Raw genomic sequence first — 23115 nt, 5'->3', positions numbered from 1 at the left:
TGAACTCAGGTCCTCCTGACTCCAGGGCCAGTGCTTTATCCACTATGCCATCTGGTTGCCCTCATTGATCTCTCTCTCTCTCTCTTTTAAGAAATTATTTATTTTATTTTTAATTTAGGAAATAAAACAAGCATTTCCATAACACAGTAGAATTTAAAAAAAGATGGTTGCACATGAAACTGCAAATCTATTATGTACAACTAGCTATTCTTTTAAAATATATAATGAGGTTATGGAATAAATTTCTTTTTTCCTCCTTCCCCCCGGCTGGTTATCATTAGACACAAATATATGTGTATGTATATATACACATATACATATATGTACATGTGTATATAATCATTTTATACATACTTCTGTTTATCAGGTCTTTCTCTGGATATAGATAGCATCTTCCTTCATAGGTCTTTTGTAGCTAATTTGGGTATTGATCATAGTGATAACAGTCAAAATGACTTAGTCAATCAAAGCTGTTCTTAAAACAATATTGTTGATTTCTTCATTGCCAAATCTTATCCTCATTCTTCTTGACCCCTGAGAGGAATATGAAGTTGTTGATTACTTTCCCCTCTTGGATATTCTCTCCTCTCTGAATTTTTGAATTTCAAGGTACTGTTCTATCTTTGTTTCCCTCCCACATATCTGACCATTCCTTCACTGTTTCTTCATTCATATCATACCTGCCAACTGTGGGTGTACCCAAGGGACATCTCTTATTTTTTCACTCCATATTTTCTCAGTTGATGATCTCATTAGCTCTCATGCTTTCAAATGGAATCTTAAGGTAGGTGATTCAGAGAATTCTATATCCAGCCTAGTCTTTCTTCTGTGCTCAGCACCAACTGCCTTTTGGATATCTCAAACTGTATGTCCTGTAGATATTTCAAATTTAAAATATCCCAAACTGAACTTATTAGCTTCTCTCCAAAACCTCACTTTTTTAAAATTAAACTTCCTCATCACTGTCAAGGATGCCATCATCCTTCCAAGTCACCCAGACTTGCAACCTTGGAATTATTTTCATCTCCTCACTGTTACCCCACATAGTCAATTTTTGGTCAAACCCTGTCATTTCCATCTTCACAACATCTCTCAAATATGTCCACTTCTCCCATCCACACAGCCAACACCCTAGTTTAAGCTCTCATCAGTTGGTCACTGTGTCTCGAGTCTCTCCTCCCTCCAATCTATCCTCCGCTCAGATGCCAAAATGATCTTCCTAAAGTGTAGATCTGACCAAGTCACACCCCCAACACTCACACTGGAGCGGCTATTACCTACATGATCAAATATAGAATCTTCCGTTTACCATGAAAAGCTCTTTATAACCTGACACCTTTCTAGTATTCTTATACTTTATTCCCCTCCATAAACTCTGTAATTCAGACATACTGGCCTATTTGCCATTCCTCACAGATGACATTCCACTCCCACATACATGCCTTTGGCTATCTCTTATGTCTGAAATTCCCTCCCTCCTCACTTTTGCCAGCTAGAAGCCTCTAAGCTTCCATGGTTCTCTTCAAGACACAGCTCAAATCCTACCTTCTACAGGAGGCCTTTTTCTCCAACTGCTGCTGCTTATCCTTCTAAGATTGCCTTCTATGTACTCCTTATATATCTTGTGCATACCTAGTTATTTACCCATTATCTTACCCATTAGAATGTGGGCTCCTTATGAGTACAGATTTTTTGCCTTGCTTTAGATCCTCAGCATTTAACATAGCACCAGGCATATAGTAAGCACTTAACAAATGCTTATTAAATAATTGACTGGTGCCTACCTATTCTTTTTTTTAAAAAGTGTTTCTTTTTTAAAATTAGTTTATTTTTAGTTTTCAACATTCACTTCCACAAGATTTTGAGTTCTAAATTTTCTCCCCATCTCATCCCTCCCCCACCCCAAGATAGCATGCATTCTGTATACCCCTTCCCCTAATCTTCCCTCCCTATCTCTCCCCCCTTCTCTTACCCCTTTCCCCTTCTATTTTCCTGTAGGTCAGGATAGATTTCTATACCCCATTTCCTGTATTTATTTCCCAGTTGCATGCCTACCTATTCTTGCTGTCTAATCTCCATGCCTCATGTAATTTATAACACGAAGGGACCTTAGAGATGATCTAGTCCAAACTGTGCCCAAGGTCCTGCAAATAGTAAGTAGCAAAGCCAGGATTATTTTCCTCCCCTGAAGCAATTGGGGTTAAGTTAAGCCCAGGTTTACACAGCTACTAAGTGTCTGAGGCCGGATTTGAATTCATGGCCTCCTAACTCCAGGACTGGTGCTTTATCCACTGTACCACTTAGCTGCCCGAGAGCCAAGATTCTTAACACAATAATAATAACTAGCTTTACGCTGGTTAGTATAGGGTGACCCAAAGGTCTTAGTACAGTTTTAAGCTATTAAAGCTTAAATAGCATTATTTAAAGTGTCTTTTTGAAAGGAAAACTTCCCCAAGAGTCTTCCAGCTAGTGAGTACCTAAAGCAGGACTCAGACCCTGATCTTCCTGATTTCAAAACCAACACTCTATCCACTGAGCCATCTACTTATTTCATATCCATTTGTTTCAAATCATCCTTCTCTGAATCCTTCCTCCTCCTGAACCTCCGCAGATAGCCAGCAGTTTCTTGGGTCTTCCTGAGGGATTCACCTAGTTCCTAGCTTCTTGTTATTTGCCTGATCTGGTAAAATGGTGCTAAGAACATCTTCACTCCTAACCTCACAGATTTGTGCTGGGAGGAAAGTGCTTTCCAAAGCACAATGGTATTGCATGGGAGTATCCCATCTACTCCCCTCTTCTCTCACTGTGTCTTTCCCTGTCTCCAGAAATATCTTGAGGACAGGTCCTGGGTCAGAAAGAGGGTGGGGGCATTCTGGCCCAGTTAGGAGTAGTCATTCAGCAGAATGGCTCCTCTTCTTCCCCTTAATTTTAGTGCCAGGAGATGGCCTTGCATTCATCAGTACAGTGATTTTTGTCTTCTAATCTCTCACTTCACTCTCTGCCTGCCCTCCCATTCTCTCCCCTCAGCCTTTTGGCAGCTCTTGTTGGAAAGATAGGCAGCTCATCAGGGCGACAGCAGTGGGCATTAGCCATTTGGGGGGATATTACACAGGAATGTTTACAGAAAGGCAATTGCCTGGAAAATAACTTGGGCTGCTGTGGTGTGGCGGAAAAGATGGTCTTTGAAAAAAAAACAAACGAACATGCACACTTATGGGACCCAGAGGGACAGACAGACCCAGGGATGGACACACCCACACACCCACACCACACACACACACACACACACACACACACACACACACACACCCCACACACACACACACACCCCACCAGATACACAGACTTGTAGCCACAGGGACTCCAAGAAACAGGTACAAACACATGAACACACACATAATTACATGCAAATTTCCCTCATAGTTAATTAAAATTCAAGAGGGTATAAAGGGGATGTCAAGAGAATACTCTGCTTTGGGATGTTGCCACCAAAGTCTTGGCCAATACTTGGCCAATGACTTTCATGTATACTCTTTAATTGGACCTTTCTGGAGACCTATGTTCTAGTCCTACTTTATGCTAATTCCCTATACCCTTAGGTAAGTCAATTCCTCTCTTTAAGGCTCAGTTTCCCCCTCTGTAAAATGAGAGAGTGGACTAGGTGACCTCAAAGGCCTTCTCCAGCTAGAATGGTTAAAGCCACTTGATGAACTCTGCCCTCTGCCCATCCTCTGACCTAGAGACTCTCTGGTAGGTGCCATTTGCTAGAGGGGGCAGGCAGTAAGTAAAGGGCTTCCTGATAGAGCCATCACCCACAATTGGCCCTGGCAGCAGCCTGAGGGCTTCCCTGGGGCTGAGCCACAGGCTCCCATTGGATGACTGTGGGACTTATTCCTCCTGCTGTGGATGCTGAAGGAGACTTGGGCAGAGCAGGGAAGCTAGGGTTCAACAGTGTTGGGCTAGGAAGCCAATCTGATTGTTTTAGGGAAGATTCTCCTTCCTTTCTCCATCCAGCCCCTCTTGGGCTTCTGTCTAATTGGGCAGCTCTTCACTCTCTCCATTCCCCTCCTATCAGCCCCCTCCTCTAGCTCATTCCCTTGACACCTATCTGCAGGCACACCCAGCTGTTGATTTGGGCAAATAGATGAGTTGACATGCTTGGTACACAGGTGGAGCTCACACCCAGACCTTGTACTCTTTTGCCCAGGCATAGTCTCTTCCCCATTCCTACCAAAGCAAAGGGGGTAAAATAGGAGGGCATCCTAGATTGGGAGAGTGGCAGATTCAAGAGGCTAGGAAAGCCTCAGACATCTGGGCCCTTGAGGGACTCACAGAGATCTCAGATTTGTAAATCTTTCAAGCCTACTCTTTTCAGGGAACAAGAGAATTTGGGTTCCTGAATCCCAAGGATCTTGGTCAGGACCTTACAGAAGCTGGGATGAGGGGTTCACTTTGGGGACAGGATAAGTAGGGGGAGAGAGGTCTGTTCTCTCTTGATTCTTTTCTTTGCTATTTCTTCTCCCTCCCTCTACTTTTCCCTCTCCCTCTCACTATTTATTTCCTTTAATAAAGTCTTGTTGATTGATTTATTTCTTGCTCCATCTTTCCTTTTGTACTTCCCTGGCTTCTCTTTCCTCTGATTTTCTTCTCTCTCTTTTCTCTTTGTTCTCCTCTATTCTTTCTCACTCTTCTGTCCCCTTTCTTCTCTCTCCTCTTCCTATTTTCTCTCTCTTCTATTCCTTTCTTCTCTCCCCTCTTCCTCTTTTCTCTCTTCTATCCCTTTCTTCTTTCCCCTTCTCTTTTTCCTCTCTCCTTTTATCTTCCCTCTTCCTCTTTCCTCTCTCCTCTTCCTTTTTCTTTTCTTTTCTTCTCCTCTTTCTCATCTCCCCTTTCCCCTCTCTCCCTCCTTTTCACTCACTCCTCTCTCTCTTTTCTTCTCCTCTCTCCCACCTTATATCCAGCATCTTGGATGATCCATTTTGGAACAACATTGTGTGACAGCCAGAAGAGAAAGCAGATTGTGAAATCTAGGGTAAAGACAAGGTGTAGTCTGATAGCCTACTAGATCTTTTAATTAAAAATTTGTGATTTTAATTTTAATCATGAGTTTATAATTATCTTATGTTAAACAATACAGTAGGTGATAAAAATAAGCCAAATCCATAAATATAGTCTTAATTTTTTTTTTATTTTTTAATTTTTACAAAAACTGCTTGGATCCTATACTGGACCTTTATTCTTAGCTATGCCACTTGGGGTGGGCATTTCTCCTTTGTTCTTCTAATCTCCAGCCACTCCTAGTCATGGTCCCCCCCTCCCATAACTCACCAGCAGAGCTAGAGGGTGGGTCTCAGCAAGTGCCAACAGCCTTCATTGCTGAATTCCACCCCCCCCAACACGAACACTGAAGGCCTCTCCCCAAAGTACCCAGCACCAGTGACTCAAAAATAACAGGTGTTGATTTGCATATTGCTTTGCATACAATTTGTATGTTATTCATTGACAGCAGAGAAATTCTCCCAGCCCCACCCTCCAGCTCTGGCCCCTCTCTTACCAAAGCACTCCCCCCCCCAGTCCCTTTCCGTATAGAGAGGTTCACATCCCTTCCAGCCTTGGTCCATCTTCTGGTACTGTCTGCTCAGACCTTGGGTCACAATGGGCAGTCCCAGGCTAGGAAGATCTGAGGCTGGCTGCCGCTCCATTGCTCTCAGCTGCAGCCCTCTCGCCACTCCCTTTCGCTGTTCTCCCCACTCTCCACCCCTAGTGTAGCAGGAAACATTGATTTGGTGTCTTAGGGGCTGTGGCCTCACTCAAGTTGCCTGATAGATTGGAATCGATTTCTCCAGTCATTTGCTGGAGCTCCTCAGCGAGGAAGGAAGGAGGAAGGACCACACAGTCCTCCCTGTGGTGGAGGAAAGTGGAAAGGGGAGGGGAGAGAGATGCAGCAGAAGGTGGAAGGGTACCTTTGACTTCTCTCTGGACCTGGCATCACAGTGGGTTATGAATCTGTAGCCCCCCCCTCCCCAAGTATACCAGCTTCCCAATCCTCTTTTCCCAGTGTGAAGGGGGGGAGGGGAGGAGAGGGGAAAAGGACAGGACCCTTCAGTATTTACAGTCTCAACCCTCCTGAGTTTTGGAAGAAAAGCCCCTTCCCTTGCTGGTCTAAGGATGTAATAAATTAGACATCCTTCCCAAGGCTAACCTGGGACTCCCAAAGGATGTCAAGGCCTCAGCAGCTCTCCTCTGACCGCCAAGGGCAAACATTGGAGTCTCCTCCCTCCGTTCCTTAGCTCCTAGGTACATTGCTTCGGGGGGGGGGGTCTCCTCTTTCCCTCTCGTTCCTCCCTCTTCCTCTTCCTCCCAGGGTCCATCGGGATATGATGCCTAGGAGTCCTGGTGTATTCTACTTCCAGAGGACTAGAGAACATCGATCCAGTCATCCCCCTCCCCCGCCCCAGTTTCTGTCCTTCACTCTTCCAGGTGTTGGGGAAAGGGGGATGGGCTCGGGCAGACGTGGAAGTGGTTAATTCAGCTTTGGGCAGGGATGCGGCCGGGCGATAGGGACCCTGACACCTTACTCTGGCAAGAGGGAGCGCAGGGCGGGGACACCTTTCTGGGCGGGGTCATCCTTCTAATCGACTCCGCAGCCGCTGCCAAGGCCCTCCCAGCTCTCTCTAGCTGCCGCCACCCACCCTGCGCCCCCTCCCCAGCCTGCGGCCGGAGATTTATGGGACTGCAGTCATAAAGTGGGGCTGTGAGATCTGTCGGATTGTCTTGCAGCCGCGGCTCCAGCAGCCCCCAGCCCACCCCCTCTGTTCGCTCCAGCCGACCCTGGGACCAGGCTTGGTCTGGATGGGCTGGGGAAAGGACCAGTCCTTTCCCCAGCCCCGGCCTCGCCCCCGGGGGCTTGAAGCAGGTCAGACCCGCGCGCTAGCGTATTAGGTCGGGAGACAGGCCAGGCTCCCAGGACCTCTAACCTCTGCAGCCCCTCACCTGCTCACACTCCTACTCTGCCGATCCAGGCCTGGTAAGCGGCTGCTTCAAAGATTCCTCATCTGTTTGTCCCTGTGGCTCTGGGGAACCGCGGAAAAGGAATGGTGCAGCCTAGGGAAAAAGAGCAGCGAGCTGCCCAGGAGCTACTGAGGGGGTGGGGAGGGGGAAGAGAGAGTAAGACAGGGGCAAAAGTTAGGGGAGGAGCGACACCCCCCCCTCCACTGTGCTCCCCAATACTGGGGGTGTGTCTTCTTTCTCTTTTTTTTAATTCTTTTTATTCTCTTCCATATTTAGAGCTATGATCCTAAGGAAGGGGGCAGAAGCCAGCTTGAGGGAAAGGGAGAGGAGGGGAGTAGTTGAAGAGGTTTAGCCATCTTAGTTAGGATTCAGGTCATTTCCCCCAATCCTTGATCCAGCATGACTGTTTCACTCCTCTTCCACTAGACTCCTCTAGCCATTGAGGGTGGGAGTGGGGAGAGACTGATTGGAGCCTCTTATCAGGATCAGATGAGAACCCAAGATGCCAGGGAGGAGTCCCAGGTGCTAGCCAGGGAAGTACCTGCTTTTGTGCCCAGCTAAGGCCATTCAGCTCTCAGAGAAGCCTAGAACTCTACCTAGCCAGGAGAGGGCCTTACCCACACTGTTGCCATCCACTCCTCAGAGATGGAGGGTAGAGGTCAGAACAGAATGGGGATGGAGGAGGGATTCTGACCAAGGTTCCTTTCCTACTATAAGCGTTCAATTCTCCCCTTCCCCCTCCCCTTCTCTTCGTCCCTTTTTCCTATGCAGTATAGTAGAAAAATTACTGGATGTGAAGGGAAAAAATCTCTGGGTTAATACTCCAGACTGCTATTTAGGTGTGTTTCACTTTCCCTCTCTGGGCCTCAGTCTCCTCATCCATAACATGGGGGGATTAGCCTAGATCATCTCTAAGGACCTGGCCAGCTCTAAATCCCAGCTCTAAATAAATGCAATGATCTAAATGGATTAACCCAGGGCTAACAATAAATATAGACTTAGTCTGAGCATTGTTAGATTCTCTCTCTAAAAACCTCCTATTCCTTGTGGGTCAGACAGAAGCCTGGACTGGGCCAGGGCTAATGAATGGTGGTTAAGTGGAGGAGGAAGTGAGGGATGGAGAAAATCTGGCTGGGGCTGACTGACACCAAGCAGTCATTAAGGCTTCTAAAAGCAATTGAGATCTCTCTGTCTCTCTCTCTTCTCTCTTTTTCTCTCTCTCCCTTCCTCTCTCTTTCACTCCTCCCCTTTCTCTCTTCTGTCCCTCCCTCTCCTTTCCCCCCTTCCCCTTCCCCTCTCTCTTTCTCCTTACCTCTCTCCTTCCCTCCCCCTCCTCCTCTCCCTCCCTTCTTCCCTTCCTCCCTCTCTCTCCTCTCACTCCAAGGAAGTGGTTCAGCAAATAAGTCTCCCAGGTAGACTTGCCCATTTATTATGTGAGAGTGAGAGAGCAAAATGAAGGAATACGAGGCTGTGTTTGTGTCTCGCCTCCTCAAAGATGTTGTAAAGTCTCTGATGGTAGAGGCTAGGTTCTGTGATTCTGGTTTGTTCCTTACAGTGCCCAGTGTATAGAATCATATGATTTAAGGTCAGAAGGGACCTTAGAGACCATTTTACAGATGGGGAAATTAAGTAGATGAGCTAGAATTTGATCCAAGGTTGTCTGATTCCAACTACAGTGTTCTTCCCATCATATCACTATCATGCATAGATAGTACTCAAATGCTTGTTGATGGATAGATTAGAGACAAGCAAATCTGGTTTTGTTGTATTTTGAGGATGAGATGGAGTAGGGCTGAGCCATGATGGGTGTGTGATTATGTATGATTAGGGATTCATGTAAGACTAGAAGTAGAAGCTTGTGAGAAGGGAAGGCAGAGTTGGGGAGAGGGCAGCCTCTGGCTGGGTGTTTGGTGGCAGGTGAGTGCTAATTGGCACCTGGGAGGCTTACAATGGGCACCAAAGCACTGGATGGTATGGTAAGAAACAATAGCTTCTGCTGGGCAGTGGAGGTTGGAAACATGGAGCTGGGGTACAGGGGAATGAATGGAGTGAGTGGAGCAAGGGGGAATTTAGTATCAAAGTAGGTGTTTGATAAAGAGGGGTGGTGGTGGTGGTGGTGGTGGTAGTGGGGTGTGTGTGTGTGTGTGTGTGTGTGTGTGTGTGTGTGTGTGTGTGTGTTAGCCAACCCAACCCTCGGCCTGTTCTTTTCCTTTTCTTGTGCTTTCTCCATGTTGTGTGTTTTCCTTTAAGTCCCTACCCTTTGCCAAAAGCAGGGTTAACCTTGGAGGATGGGATGAGATGGGTGTAAATGAAGTGAGGGCCCCTGAGTCTTGAACTGTTCTGTCTGCTTTTTCCTTCCTCTCACTGTCCTCTTTGTCACCAGCCTCACTCCTGTTTGTCATTCTGTCTGTCTTTCTCCTGGGAGGGGGATGGGATGAGGATGGGGAGGGGAACTCCACAACCCCTGTTCCTTCCCTGGGAGTCACTCCAAGTATTCTGAACTCCTAACCTCAGGACTCATGGTCTCTCCTTGGGCCTGGATGGTGAACTTTCCACGGTGCCCTCACCCAATCTCCCCTAATGATCAGGGCAGTTATATATCCCACAAATGGTGGGTTAAGAAGGAGAAAGGGCAGTGAAAAGGTTCAGCCCTGTCCCTAGAGAGAAGATGCTTGAAGAAAGAAGTGACAGTTTCCTTTTTTCACCTTTCAGAAGAATTATTTTCAAAAAGATCCCTTTCTGCACTCAGCCCCACCAAGAAAATGACATGGTAGAAAAAAACTCTTTCTGGAGTCAGAAGAGCTGAGTTCAAATCCTGCCTGTGATGCTTATACTCATCTGCCCTTGGGCATGTCACTTAATCCCCCTTGACCTCAGTTTCCTCATCCATGAGATAAGGGTGTTGGACTAGTTGACCTTTGAGGTCCCTTTCACCTCTATAATCAGAGATCATATTATCCCAAGAAAGAGACAAGGCCAGCTTGAGAAGTGAGGAGTAGCTGAAGAAATCCAGCCATGTTGTTAGGATTCCACTCACTTTCAACATCACCTCTCTCTCTTTTTTTTCCTACCAAGACTCCTTCCTCCCCTTCCCCTAGCCAGTAAAAGTGGGGAGTGTTGAGTGGGCCATTTTTGACCCTGCCTGTGCCCTCCTCTTTCTTCCCTCCTCCCCACCCCATGCAGATCCTGAGCGGAGCAGCCCCCCGATGCTGTCTGCAGATGATGCGGAGTATCCAAGAGAGTACCGGACCCTTGGGGGTGGGGGAAGTGGGGGGAGTGGGGGCCGGCGTTTCTCCAATGTGGGGCTCGTGCACACTTCTGAGAGGAGGCACACCGTGATTGCAGCCCAGAGTCTGGAGGCACTCAGTGGGTTGCAGAAGGCAGATGCAGAGCGCAAGCGAGATGCCTTCATGGACCACCTGAAGAGCAAGTACCCCCAGCATGCCCTTGCTCTCAGAGGCCAGCAGGACCGACTCCGGGAACAGGTGAGAGGCTACAGTAGGCATGGCATGTTCAGAAGGGGACAAATCCTCTTGTTAATCTCTGACCTCCTGGGGTGCTGACCTTACACCCAAAGGGTTCCTCCACTGATCCTCCAAACCTGAGAGTCTTCCAGAGTTGGACTTTGAGGACTGAACAACACCAGGAGACAATTTGGCAGTTAACACTGGAATACCCTCTCAAAGTTCAATTTTGCTGGTCCTTTAGATGCCTGGGAGAAAACTTAATCCTGTTTGTCTTTCCCGGGGGAGAAAGAAAACAGAAGCCTTGGCTCTGAGGCCTGGCATTCATCAGGGTAGTTGGCTGTCTTGGAAAAGAATTCCCACCCTATATTTTGACTATTTGGGGGTATAAGTTAGAGGCTGGTTGGGGTAAGCAAAGCTTTTTAAGGTTAAAGCCCTCCCTATCCCCTGTATAGCCATGTGGTGGACAGGGTGTTTGGGGCCCAAGAGCCCCAGCTATCAGGTGGCCTGGTGTCTGAGTTGGAAGAGTTTATGGTTGGCCAAGTGCCTACTCTGGGCCTGTTAACATTGGGCCTTTCAGGCTGAGTTGACCTTTTGGAGGTGGGCATGAAGACCGGATGCTTCCATTGTCAGGGACAGGATTAGAAAGCCCTGAGGCTTCTCTTTGCCCCCCTTCTCCACCATCTCCCCACCAATGATTCCAGGCAAATGTCTTTGTCTCTCTCCCTGTTCTTCAGTTTTATGACTGTTGTGTGAGGAATCCTGGACAGGAAGGGAAATGAGCTCTCCAATAGTAAACCTAACTGAGTAGGCATACATCCGGTGTGGCAGATCATGACTTGCTTTATAGTTCTTCAGTGTTCACTGGCATCCGACCTCTTTTGTATTATTCTATAGAGCCCACCAATCCTTGCCTAGCCCATCTTAGACGCCTCCTTCTTTCCCTTTGTCTTTTCTGAGAAACAGATGTTGGTTTTCCAAAGGGGCTTTATTGGCATAAAGGGAAAATAACAATGAAAGAGCATAGGATTACTAAATCATAAAGCAGGAGACAAGCTAATGTGAGAAATGGTGGACTTCTAATTGGATGAGCTGAGTTTAAGTTTTGGTTCTATGTATTACCTATGTAACCTTGAACACACATCTCCCCTCTTTCTCTCTCAGTTTCCTTACCTGTAAAATGGGGAGTGGACTCGTCCACTTACATTCCATGATTCTCCAAATAGGTCCTAAGTCTAGCTACTGGGGCAGGGATAGACTTTCCTGGTTTAATGGTCCCTCCCTCCTATCTACCTGGTTCCAGTTTAACCTGCTGGAGAAAATCCCCATTGCGTCCTTCCTCTGACTAGGGAAATGCTCAACACCTGGTTTTCCCTCTCATCCAAGGCTAGGGCTCTTTCTGACTTCTCCCAGTGAAATAGGCCTGTGGCTAAAGGTTCTGGTGCCATTGATTGGGTCATAGATGGACTCCATGGGGAAAACTTTTTGCACATTTCTTATATCCTCTTGTATGTAGTGGAAAAGTAATCTGCATGTACAGTTCTCTCAAATGGTAAGTGAAGGATCATTTCTTAGAAAATTCAAGAGGCTGGGGTCAGAGTTAGAGGGGGAGAAAGTATTCCATGTCTCTGGGAAAGCTTCTTTTATTTGCTAATCTGGCATAGTCTTGTAAGAAGGGAGAAAGGGCCTAGGAATAGGTCAATCTTGCCTGTCCCCTTGTTGCTATTGAAAGGGTTGTCCCTTAAACTGTCTCTGTATCTCCAGGTCATATGTTCCTGAAAGAGCATCTCTCCATCTTGCCAGTAGACAAGTTCTTTCATGAGTCTGACTTGTGGCTATAGCTTGGAAAATACTGAAGTCAGCCTGATGCTGGTGTACCAACTTTCCAGTCCCTAATCCCTTGGGCTTCCTCTCTCCTGCTTTTCCTCTCAGGAGGTCTTCTTTACTCCTAGGCATGGAATAATGGAAAGAGTGATGGATTTGGAATCCAGGGTTGGGTTCAAATCTTGATTTTTTGACTTCTCAAAGCTGTGTGACCATGGGCAAATCTCTTAACCTCTCTGGGTCTGAGGTTCATCTTATTTCCCCCCCTCAATTCCATCTTTAAAATCAGGGGGTGAGGTGGGATGAGGGGACAGGGTTGGAGTTGGTCTCTAAGATTCCATGCAGCTCTTCATCACAAAATCATAGATTTAGGTCTTGAAGAAATACTACCTGTGCAGTCCTATAAGGTATGTGGCTTTGGAAAGAAAGAATGCTGGACCTAACATTGCTACTTTTTAGCCTTCAAAATCTCAGTTTTCTCATCTGTAAAATGAGGAAACTGAATAAGCTCACTAGTTCTTAACCTTTAAAAAATTTTTTGACATGGACCCTCTTGGCAGTCCCAGAAAGACATTTTTAAATACAAAAAACAAAATATATAGGATAAACAAAGAAGCCAATTATATTGAAATACAGTATATCAAGATATTTTTCTTAAAAAACTAGTTCTTGGATCCCAAGGTTAAAAGCCACTGGACTAAATGGTCTCTAATGTACCTCTTCCAATTTCAACATTCTACGACTCCTTTTTGACCAAATATAGGGCACATGGTTCCCCTATATCTGGTCTCTCTAAACCTAAGAGCAGCCTATAATCAGCACTAATTATTGGGGCATAGAAATATATTATTAATATAATTAATTAACATATTGTTAACATAGTAATTATTGAGCATAGCAATGCATTATTGATATATTTGTTAATATAGCAATTATTAGGGCATAGCAATACATTAGTAATATAATTAATATTGATATATAGTGTTAATATACAAAGTATGGAGGTATAGCAATATATTATTAATATGAACATATTTGTTAGTATATAAATTATTAGGCCATAGCAATATACTAGTAATATAATTAATATTAATATACAGCATTATCTATATTATAAAGTATGGGGTATAGAAATATATAGATACCCTTTTGTTTTGACAAGAGATATCATTTTAGAGGATGCTACCTACATCCTGTGGTTGTCTATATTCAGAGCAATACAGCACATCAGTTAGACTCCAGGAGAGTTGCTGAGCTGGCTCAGAGACTGCTGTCCTGGCATATGGTCTGGGAAGGGAGAAGGAGTCCATCAACTAATGACCCTTTCCCTACCCCACCCTGACTAAGTATCCAGTACTCTCTCAGTCCTGCCAGTGCTCCTGTGAGAAGGGACATTCCCCATTCCCTGTTTGTACCTCTAACCTTGACTGGATCACAGGCAGATGAAAGGTACTGGTGTGTCTCAGTCATCTCAAGTTCATACCAGATGCCACCCTCATGCTTGTCAATCTCTCGGCTCACCTGGTGGTGGGGCTTTAAGTTGTGTTGAAAAAATATACAGGAAGGAGAAGCAATGTTGAATTTCAGTGTTTATTCATGTGTTTATTTGCTTGTCCATTCAGTCTTTCAAGAAGTATTTATTGAGCACCCAAAAATCTCAGGAGCCCATGACGAGGGGCAATTTGATGTCATGGATAGAGATTCCTCAAAACCAGGGATACCTGAGGTCAGACCCTGCCTACCTCTGACACATATTGGTGGTGGGATCTTGGACAAATCACTAAGACTATAATTTCTAGAGAAGGTGCTGACCTGTAGCAGTAGATGGAGTTTTTCCCACCTGGGAGTTCCGTATACCAAGAAAGTCAAAAGTCCCTGTCCGATGGTAATCAAGGTCCTGTACTAGGTACTGAGAGGATTACAAAGATGAGTGAATGAACGAATGAAATCTGGTCTCTGCTCTGGTGGCACCTAAGTCTAGTTGGGGAGATAAGGCTAACCCATATGAAAGAGCCCACACTGGGCAGTATGTGATCAGATGCGAGGATGAGGGGCAGGAAGAGCTGACTGCAAATGTGCAAAGAAGAGAGATGTTCTTGGGAGACTGGAATGGGCTAATGGAGTATAATGGGAAGAGCCCTAGGATGGTCATCAAGGGGTCTAACCTTTTTCTGTCACTCACTTACTCTGTGACCTTGAGTAAGGCATTCATTCTCTGGGTCTCCGTTTCCTCTTTATTTGAGGAAGCTAGGTGGCATTAGATAGAGCCCTGGGCCTGGAGTCAGGAGGACCCTTTAGGATATGCGAACCTGGACAAGTCACTTCACCTCTGTTTGACACAGTTTTCTCAGAAGTAAAATGAGGATAATAACAGCACCTACCCTACCCTAGCAGAGTTATGAGGATCTAATGAGATAATATTCATAAAGTGCTTAGCACTGTGCCTAGCACATAGTAAGTGCTATATAAATGCTAATTTTCTCCCCTGTTTCCATCTCTAAGTAAGAGGGTTGATTTAGAAGATTCTCTAAGGTTCCTTCCAGCTCTGATCATCTGTGAATCTGGTCAAAGAAGAAGGTGGGAGGAAGATAGATGGCGCAGTGGATAGAGCACTGGCTGTGGAGTAAGGAGGACCTGAATCCAAATCTGGCCTCAGATACTTCCTAGCGTGTGACCTGGACAAGTCACTTGACCCTGATTGCCTCCCCTCCCCCCAAAAATTTAAAAAACAAGGAAAGTGGGACTTGGGGTGAGGCTTGGAAGGGATGGATGGGATTTGGTCAGTTGGTGGGAACATCTTGAGTGTGTTCTTGGAGGTGAGTATGACCACAGCATGTGAAAGCCCAGATGAGTTGGAGTAGAAAGGCCATATGGAGGTGTATGAAAGATTAGTCTGGGCTAGCTTAATGAATGGGCTTTTGAACAGGGGGTAGGGCATGATGTAACAGAGTCCATCTTTTGGATGGGGAGAGACTGGATGCAGGGAGCCTCTTTAGGAGACTGAGGCAGGAATCCAAGTGGGAGGTGCTGAGGACCTGTACTAAGGTGGTGGTCAGGAGAATGGAGAACAGGAGAAAGATGGAAGAGATATTCCAAAGAAAAGTTGAACTTAGTGACACACTGGTCAGAAGAAGTGAGGGGTGGAGGTGGGGTAGTTTGGACAAGACTTGTAATTCCACTGGTATTTGGAACTCTTGTTAAAGAAAGGCTTATCAATGCAGATTGGCAACTCCAGTACAATCTACAGGGTCACATGAAGGGAAGGTATCAAGGTACTACTTGAGCCTAGGTCTTCTCAAATCTGTCACTGGCACTCTAGCCACTATATCATGCTTCTTCTCAACACCATATAATTGAGGATAATGAAGGAAAAGGAAGAATTTAGGATGTCCGAGATTTTGAGCCTAGGTGATGGGTGGCACCATAATTGGAAACAGGGAAATTTCCCAAAGGGGGAAGAGGATAATGATGATTTCAGCTTGGGACATGTTGAGTTTGAGGGGATGGCAGGGTGGTTAATTCAGCTCATATGCAGCTTACTGTGCTGGGCTTTGGGGGTACAAAGATAAGAAAAGGCAGTCTCTGCCCTTGAAGAGTACATTCTACTTGGATATGCAATGTGTAAAACAATTAAGCATAAGAGAGAGAAGGGAGAGAGAAAATGGGAAGAGATCGGGAAAGCATTGCATGAGAGTTGGCACCTTAAAGAGCCTTGAAGGAAATTTTACGGATTCTAAGAGGCTAAAGCAAAGGGGGAGTGCATTCTAAGGATGTGTGTCTGTGTGTGGTGGGTGGTGGGAGTGTGTATAAAGGTTCAGGAAGCCACAAGTTGGCTAGTTCAGCTGGAATGAAGAGTCCATGAAAGGCCATATGTAAGACAAGAAAGGCTTACACCAGCCCAAGGAGTTTGCATTTTATCCTAGAAACAATAGAAAACCATGGATTACCTTTGAGCAAGAGTGACATGGCTATACTTGAATATTAGGAAGATTATTTTGACAGCTATATGAAGGCTGGATTAAAGATGGGAGATGATGGAAGCAGGGAAATCAGTGGGAAGGCAATTTTAGTTAACCAAAGGAGAGGTGGTAAGGATCTGAATGAGGGTGTTGGCTGTGGGAGTAGAGAGACAGCGATGAATAGGAGAGATGTCATGGAGGTAGAATCAACAGGAATTGGCAACCATTTGAATGTGGGGGCAAGGGAGAGGAAAGTCAAAGCTGTCTTTGAGATTGTCAACCTGGGTGACTGTAAAGAGGGTGCCCTCAACAGAAATCAGGAGCTTTGGAGGAGTGGTAAACTTAGGGTGAAAAATGCATTCCTTTTTGAACATAGAGTTTGAGATGAGGACAGGTCATCCAGATGGAGCTGTCCAGCAGGTAGTAGGTAAGGCAGAACTGGGTTTCATGAGAGACATAAGGGCTGGACATATTGATTTGGGAGTCACCTGCTTTAAAGCAATGATTCAATCCATGGGAGCTGCTGATGAGATCATCAAGAGAGAGGTGTAGAGGTGAGAAAGAAGGTGTAGGGAAAGAAAAGAAGAGAATCCAGGACAGAGCCTTGGGGGGACACTGATGCTTAGGGGGCAGGAGACGGATGATAATTTAGCAAATGAAACTGAAAAGGAACAGCCAGACAGGTTAAAGTAGAATGGGGAGAGCAATGTCACAAATGCTGAGGGAGGAGAGTGTATCCAGGGGAGGGGGTGGTTAATAGTGTCTGAGATGCCAAGAAGGGTGACTGCAAAAAGGCCGTCAGATTTAGCAGGCAAGAGATCATTGGTAACCTTGCAGAAAAAAGAGCTGTTGCTTGGAGAATAGAGCATTTGGGTCAGAAGCCAGATTGCAAGATGTCTAACTAGAGATGTCCTGAAGGCATATTGAACTTGACCCTGGGAAAGAGGTCAACACTAGAGATATAATTTGAAAGTCATCAGCATAGATATGAAAATTGAGGGGATGAAACAGAATCAGTTAAAAGGAAGGAGTGAAGAGGAAGAAGGGAAGCCGACAATGTCAGATGCTGAAGAGAGGTCAAGCAGGATGGGGGCTAGGGAAAGACCTTGGGCAGTAAGGAGATCATTAGTGGCCTGCCTTTAAGAGAATAGTTGGAGGGGATGAGCGATAAGGAAATGAGCCCCCACCTTAAGATACTTGTAGATAAGGGTGAATATTTTAGAATTGGATATTAATCAGATGAGCTTTTTGATATGTCTGCCAAGGGCTCTCGTCAAGGCTGCCCCTTCTTTATCCTTGATTTCCAGCCTCCAGTCCCTTGGGCCTTCCTCTCTCTCTCTCTTGCCCTCCGTTCCAGGAGGCCCTCCCCCCCAATCCCCCTAACGGGGTGTCCCCCCTTCACACACACAGGTTGGCGGCTGGACAGTGGACCACGTGTGTCTCCTCAGTTCCCTCTGCTCCCACCTTCATGGCGACTCTGCCCCCACTGTGGCTGGCCAGCCTGCCCAGGTGAGTTCACCTCCATTCCAACCTCATAGACCTGGGCAGGCAGGGAAAGGGAGCCAGGGTAGAAAGGGCAGGGGAGGGGGCACATACCAGCACAAATATTGAGGGTTGGGGGAGGAAAGGGAATGTTCCCAGCTACTCACCAAGTAGGAGTTCTTCATTGGTGGGTATCAGAAGGAATTTCTGCTTTTAGGGGGATGGTCATCTGATATTCTACTTTTCCTTCCCAATTTTTACTTTTCCTTCCCAATTTTTGACACCTCCCAGCTGGCATATTTTTCCTTCCCTACACCCTGCCTCCCAAGGTCATATTGTTAACCCCCCTTATCCTGAGCATGTTTGTCCTCTCCCTTAGTATCCATAGCATCAAGAATAGTCTGATGGCTCACTTCTATCCCTCCTGTTGCAATGTAGAGTTATCTCTTGAAGTTTTACGACAAAGATTTTGGTACTTTGCCACTCATTCAAATCCCATTTCCCCCTTCGTCATAGGCCTCAGTCACCCCTTTCAAAAAATGGATCTCATCTTAGGCGGAGATGTCTGAGGCTGTAGAGGGGATGGGGATGAGGGAAGGAGGCTAGGGAGTCTGGCATTGGGGAGACAAGCTTCTGGCCTCATTGGCTCTGAGACTCTGTCCCTAAAGAGAAAGAGAGAGCAACATCCCTCAGCCCCACAACCTCAACCACATTAGAGACCACTTAGGGTACCCTGACAGTGAGAATCAGAATGACTGTGTGTGAGAGACAGTGAGCTCAGGTATCTGTCATAGGAAGTTCCTTCCCATCCTGTCCTCCCAGACTCCACTCTGAAGCATTTTCCTCCATTATCACACCCCAAGACCAAGTAGGAAGATGCTTGGGCTTCATGAGACAGGAAATAGTAGTTTTGTTTTTAATCCATTAGGTTCCTTTTGTTATTATTTTTGTATTTGTACAAATGTACAACTATATTTGTATATACAAATATATACAAAAATACAAATATATTTGTATTGAGTATTGTTACTTTTATCTGCATCAGTGAGGCCAGGCATAGATAGAGGCTTCAAATCTATCTTTACCCTCCACCAAAACTTTGTATATAACTTGAACATTTGTAATTGCTAGTCCATAGATTTATATGCAAAGATAGTTTGATTTAGTGAAAATGAGGATTCTGTAATGCTGTGGAGTGGGTGGATGCATTAGGTGAAGGGATTGGCCCAGCTGACCCCTCAGGTTCTCTCCCAGTTCTGAGGTTCTAGGATAGAAGTTTAGAATCTTAAATCACATAGTGACTCACAAGGAGTGGAAAGCAGCTGGGAGTAGCCTGCAGAAGTCTGCTCTAGGGTTGTTACTTTGCTATAGAAAAATGGCTAGTAGAGCTAGCAGTAAAGGACCTCTGTCAATACTTGGTATTCAGTATTCAGGCCTCTCTTAACCTGTCCAATCCTTCCCTCCCTTGCTGGTTTCTGTCATTCTACAGCTCAGAGAGGTTCAACAACTAACCCAGAGTCACACAGCAAGTCAGGAGCAGATGAGAACCGGGACCTAGGTGTCTCCTCAGGCCTAGGGCTCCAAACTGTTTGTGGAAGCACAAAGAGCAGCAAGACCCTACCTAGACCTGGAAGTGGAGGGGAGCCCCTATCCGCTGGCTGGATAATGGAAGGGCATCTTATTAGAAACGAGGATCTCTCCGATTTCTCCCAAAGCTTGTGTGTGTGTGTGTGTGTGTGTGTGTGTGTGTGTGTGTGTGTGCGCGTGCGCGCGCGTGTTGGGGGGAAGGGAGGGCACGGGTGTCAGAGGAATCGCAGCCAGAAGGTGGCCCAAGAGCCTTTCCCCCGCGGCCCTTGGGCTTTCTAACCTCCCTCCCTCCTACTGCAACCCGAGTCCCAGGTGGCGGGCCGGTGGGGCGCGGGCCGCGGGCTGCGAGATCGGGTGTCCAAGCTGGAGGCAGTGGCTGTGGCGGTGGTGGTAGCAGCAGTCTTAGCAGCCGTAGCAGCAGCAACAGCAGCGGTCGCCGGGGCTGGGGCGACTGCGGGGCCGCGCGGGCGGGGCCGCGCCTGGGGGCGGGGTGGAGGAGGAGGCGCGGAGGCAGGGGAGATGTGCGCGGTGGCGCGCTGCACGGAGCCAGGTGGAGTCGTGGTTACCGGGGCGACCAGGGCCCCGGCCGGCTCGGCGGCGGCAGCTTGTCTCGCATTGCAGCAAAGGGCAGCGGCGGCTGCGGAGGCGGCCGGGGGCGGGGAGAGCCCGGGTGGGTGGGAGCCCAGGAGCCAGGGGCGGCCAGCCCCCCTGCCCAGCCCTGCTCGATTGCGCCCCTGGGGCCAGGCCCAGGCCCGAGCGGACACACCTGTGGCCGCAGGTAAGCTGGAGAGGGAGGTGCGGCCGCGGGGCACAGGGGAGGAGGGCTCCCCCGGAGGAGTGGGGGGGAGCTGGCGCTGTCTGCCGCGGGCCGCATCCCCGCCCCCTTCTACCCCTCCCCCCAGGATGCAGCTCCCGAGGGCGCGGCGGCCCCGCCCCCCAACTTCAAGGAGTCATGACCTTCCCCAGGCTGGGGCGGGCACCCCGTCTTTCTCACGAGTGGTGTACCTGGGGTGCCCGTCGGTCTCTTGGGGAAGGAGGCCTCCTGCGGAGTCCATGTGGATTTGCACACCTGAGGGTGTGTATGTGTGTATGTGTGTGAGGTGGGATGGAGGTAGGAGTTTGCATGTGCCTTTGTGTGTTGTGTATGTATGTATATATGTATGTACATCTTTGTGTGTACTCCTGTTAGTATGTACTTGTCTGTGTTAGAGTTTACATGTGGCCCCCTTTACCTATACTTGCCAGTACTAGAGTTTATATGCAGGTGGTGTGTGCCCTTGTGTTTGTGAGGGTGAGAGGGTGAGCCTCCCCCACGGAATGAAGGTTTAATTTAGAAGGGCAGTCAATCCATTGCTCCTCCCCTGAGATTCCCCATCTATGTGTCAGCAGGTGAGGAAGGTGTAATAACCCCCTGTCACACACGGACCCTAAGTCCCTGTGAGATTCAGAGGGGGCTCTTCTGCATATTCTTCAGCCTACCAGGCAATCCTTCTTCAGCCCTTTTGACACATTTGATCCATCATTCATCTCAGCTTCCCATTGGAGAGGTCTCTGGGCGAAGGTCTCTTCCTCATGCCTAGCGAGGCTGAGAAACAGTGAGTCCCTTTACTGTTGCTTGCCACCAGCTCAGGCAGAGATTTGAGGTGGGGGGTACCTTCAGCTAACAAGGAAAGGAGGGGTTAACTCCTTAGCCCCCAGAGGGAGGGGCTTTCTTGGCTTAGCCAGATTGGCTGAGGGCTAAGGAATGGCTCCCTGTCCCAAGTTTTGCTCCTGGGAAAAGCTGTCAAACATTGTCCTCATCTCTGGCTGGAAATTCTGCACCTTGTTCTATCACCCCAGGCACTCCATAAGCAGCTGTCACTGTGGCACGGGTTTGGCATCCATCTTGTCCTTCCAGGGCACACTGCCAGTTTGGTCTCTGTTCCTGGGAGGCCCTGCCCCTGTGGGCAGCTTCATTGGACAGGCAATATTTATTTCTCCCCCCACTGTCCACCCCCCTCCCTCACTGAAGGGGGTGGGATGGTAGATTCTGACACCTCTGTGAGTATAGGGAAGGAAGGTGAACCCTTTAGTGTTGATTATCCATTTGGATTGGGAGCCACGTCTCTTGGGACAATTTCCCAATGGCCGTTCAGTTTCCTGTTGATTTCTTGAATACTTTGAGATCTCTGAGGGAAGAAGCCTCACAGAGTTGAATTTTGTTGGGAGTGTTGGTGAAAGGGACACCCAAGATTCCTCAGCCTTTGCCTCCTTTGACACCCTGGTTCCTTTTGGACCCATTTAGTATGCGGTAGGAATAACTTGGTTAGAGAATAAGAAGTTTCCGTTGTGTTGAGGGGTACTGGATGCTTGGTTGGGTAGTGAGGGAAGGGAATCTTTCTCTCCAACAATCCCTGAAGAGTGAATTTGTTCTATCTTCCCTCCATTCCCCCCAACACATATAGTCATATGGGGTCAGGTTAATTTATTCAACAATTGATTTCATACCTAGTACCTATATAAGAAATGGAGGGCCAGAGTGGGGAAGGGTGTTATACCAGATGACATGGGAGAAGAAGAGGGAGAGGCAGAGATTGACAGAGACAGAGAGACAGAGATCCACGTAAGAGTGCTGAGGAGGTAGCAGGCACAGGAGCCAGGAGTTTGTGCCCTCAACCTCCCACTTAGCTCTTGGCCTCCTGGGTCTAGACACAGCTTCTCTTCCATCCTTAGCCAGTGTTTGATCACTGACAGCCTCTCCTCTGACAATTACTCCACATTAGACTGAGGAATTCACAAATAATAACAGCTAGCACTATAAGACTAGCATAGTGCTTTACATGTGTTCTCTCCTTTGGTCCCCACAACAGCCCTGGGAGGTAGATACTATTTTTATTCCCATTCTACAGATCTGAGGCTAGGAGAGGTGATGTGATTTGCCCAGGGTCACACAGCTAGGAAGTGTCAAGGATTTGAACTCAGGATGTCTTGGCTCTGAGTTCATTGTGTCACCGAGCTGCCTATGAAGGGGCCGACTATAGGATAACCTTTCCTGCTTCTCTGATGCTGATTGGATAGTGAGAAAACTCACAGCCATACTCTGGGAGAACCAGCTGAATGAAGTGAAGATGCTTAGCCTGAAAAGAGAAGATCTGGAAGGGACATGACCATTGTCTTTATGATTTTAAAGTGTTATCTTGTGGATTTGTTGTTCAGTTGTTTCGCTTATCCCACTCTAAACTATTTGGGGTTTTCTTGGCAGGCATTGGAGTGGTTTGCCATTTCCTTCTCCAGCTCATTTTACAAATGAGAAAACTGAGGCAGAGTTAAATGACTTGCCCAGGTCATACAGCTATTAAGTGTCTGAGGCCAGATTTGAACTCAGGAAGACGAGTCTTCCTAGCTCCGGGCCCTGATATTCTATCCACTTTGCCACCTAGCTGCCCTATCTTGTGGAAGGGGGATTATTACATTGAAGAGGAGAACAGTGGGTGGAAATTTCAGGGAGACAGATTTCAGCTTGATATGAAAACAAACTTCCCAACAATTAGAATTATCCAAATGTGGAATGAATTGCCTCAGATGGTAGTGAGTTCCTAGCTGTGTGACCCTGGGCAAGTTACTTAACCCCCAGATTGCCTCTAAAAAACCAAGCCAAAAGAAAAAAAGAAGATAGTGAGTTCTCCATCCCTGGAAGTCTTCAATGGGGGCTAGCCACATGATGAGGATATTGGAGGAAAGATTCTTTCTCTGTTAGGAGCTGGGCTACATCTCAGTACTAAGTCGTGGGGAAGTACTGAGGCAGTTGA

General features: G+C 47.1%; 1 protein-coding gene across 1 annotated transcript in view; it reads left to right on the top strand.

Moving 5' to 3' along the window:
* The first annotated feature begins 6950 nt into the window (after nt 1-6950).
* SRCIN1 (SRC kinase signaling inhibitor 1) overlaps nt 6951-23115 on the top strand; it is a 67662-nt gene continuing 51497 nt past the window's right edge. Inside the window, 2 exon segments of the mRNA XM_078156014.1 lie at nt 6951-7027; nt 10195-10496. Of these exon segments, the coding sequence (XP_078012140.1) occupies nt 10218-10496 (279 nt within the window). The 5' untranslated portion in view covers nt 6951-7027; nt 10195-10217.

This window comes from Phascolarctos cinereus, unplaced genomic scaffold (genome assembly GCF_003287225.1).
Source record: "Phascolarctos cinereus isolate Bilbo 61053 unplaced genomic scaffold, phaCin_HiC Scaffold_5;HRSCAF=322, whole genome shotgun sequence".
In the NCBI taxonomy this organism is placed as follows: Eukaryota; Metazoa; Chordata; class Mammalia; order Diprotodontia; family Phascolarctidae; genus Phascolarctos; species Phascolarctos cinereus.
Note: the sequence above shows the minus strand (reverse complement) of the source record. Positions and strands in the feature narration are given on the sequence as shown.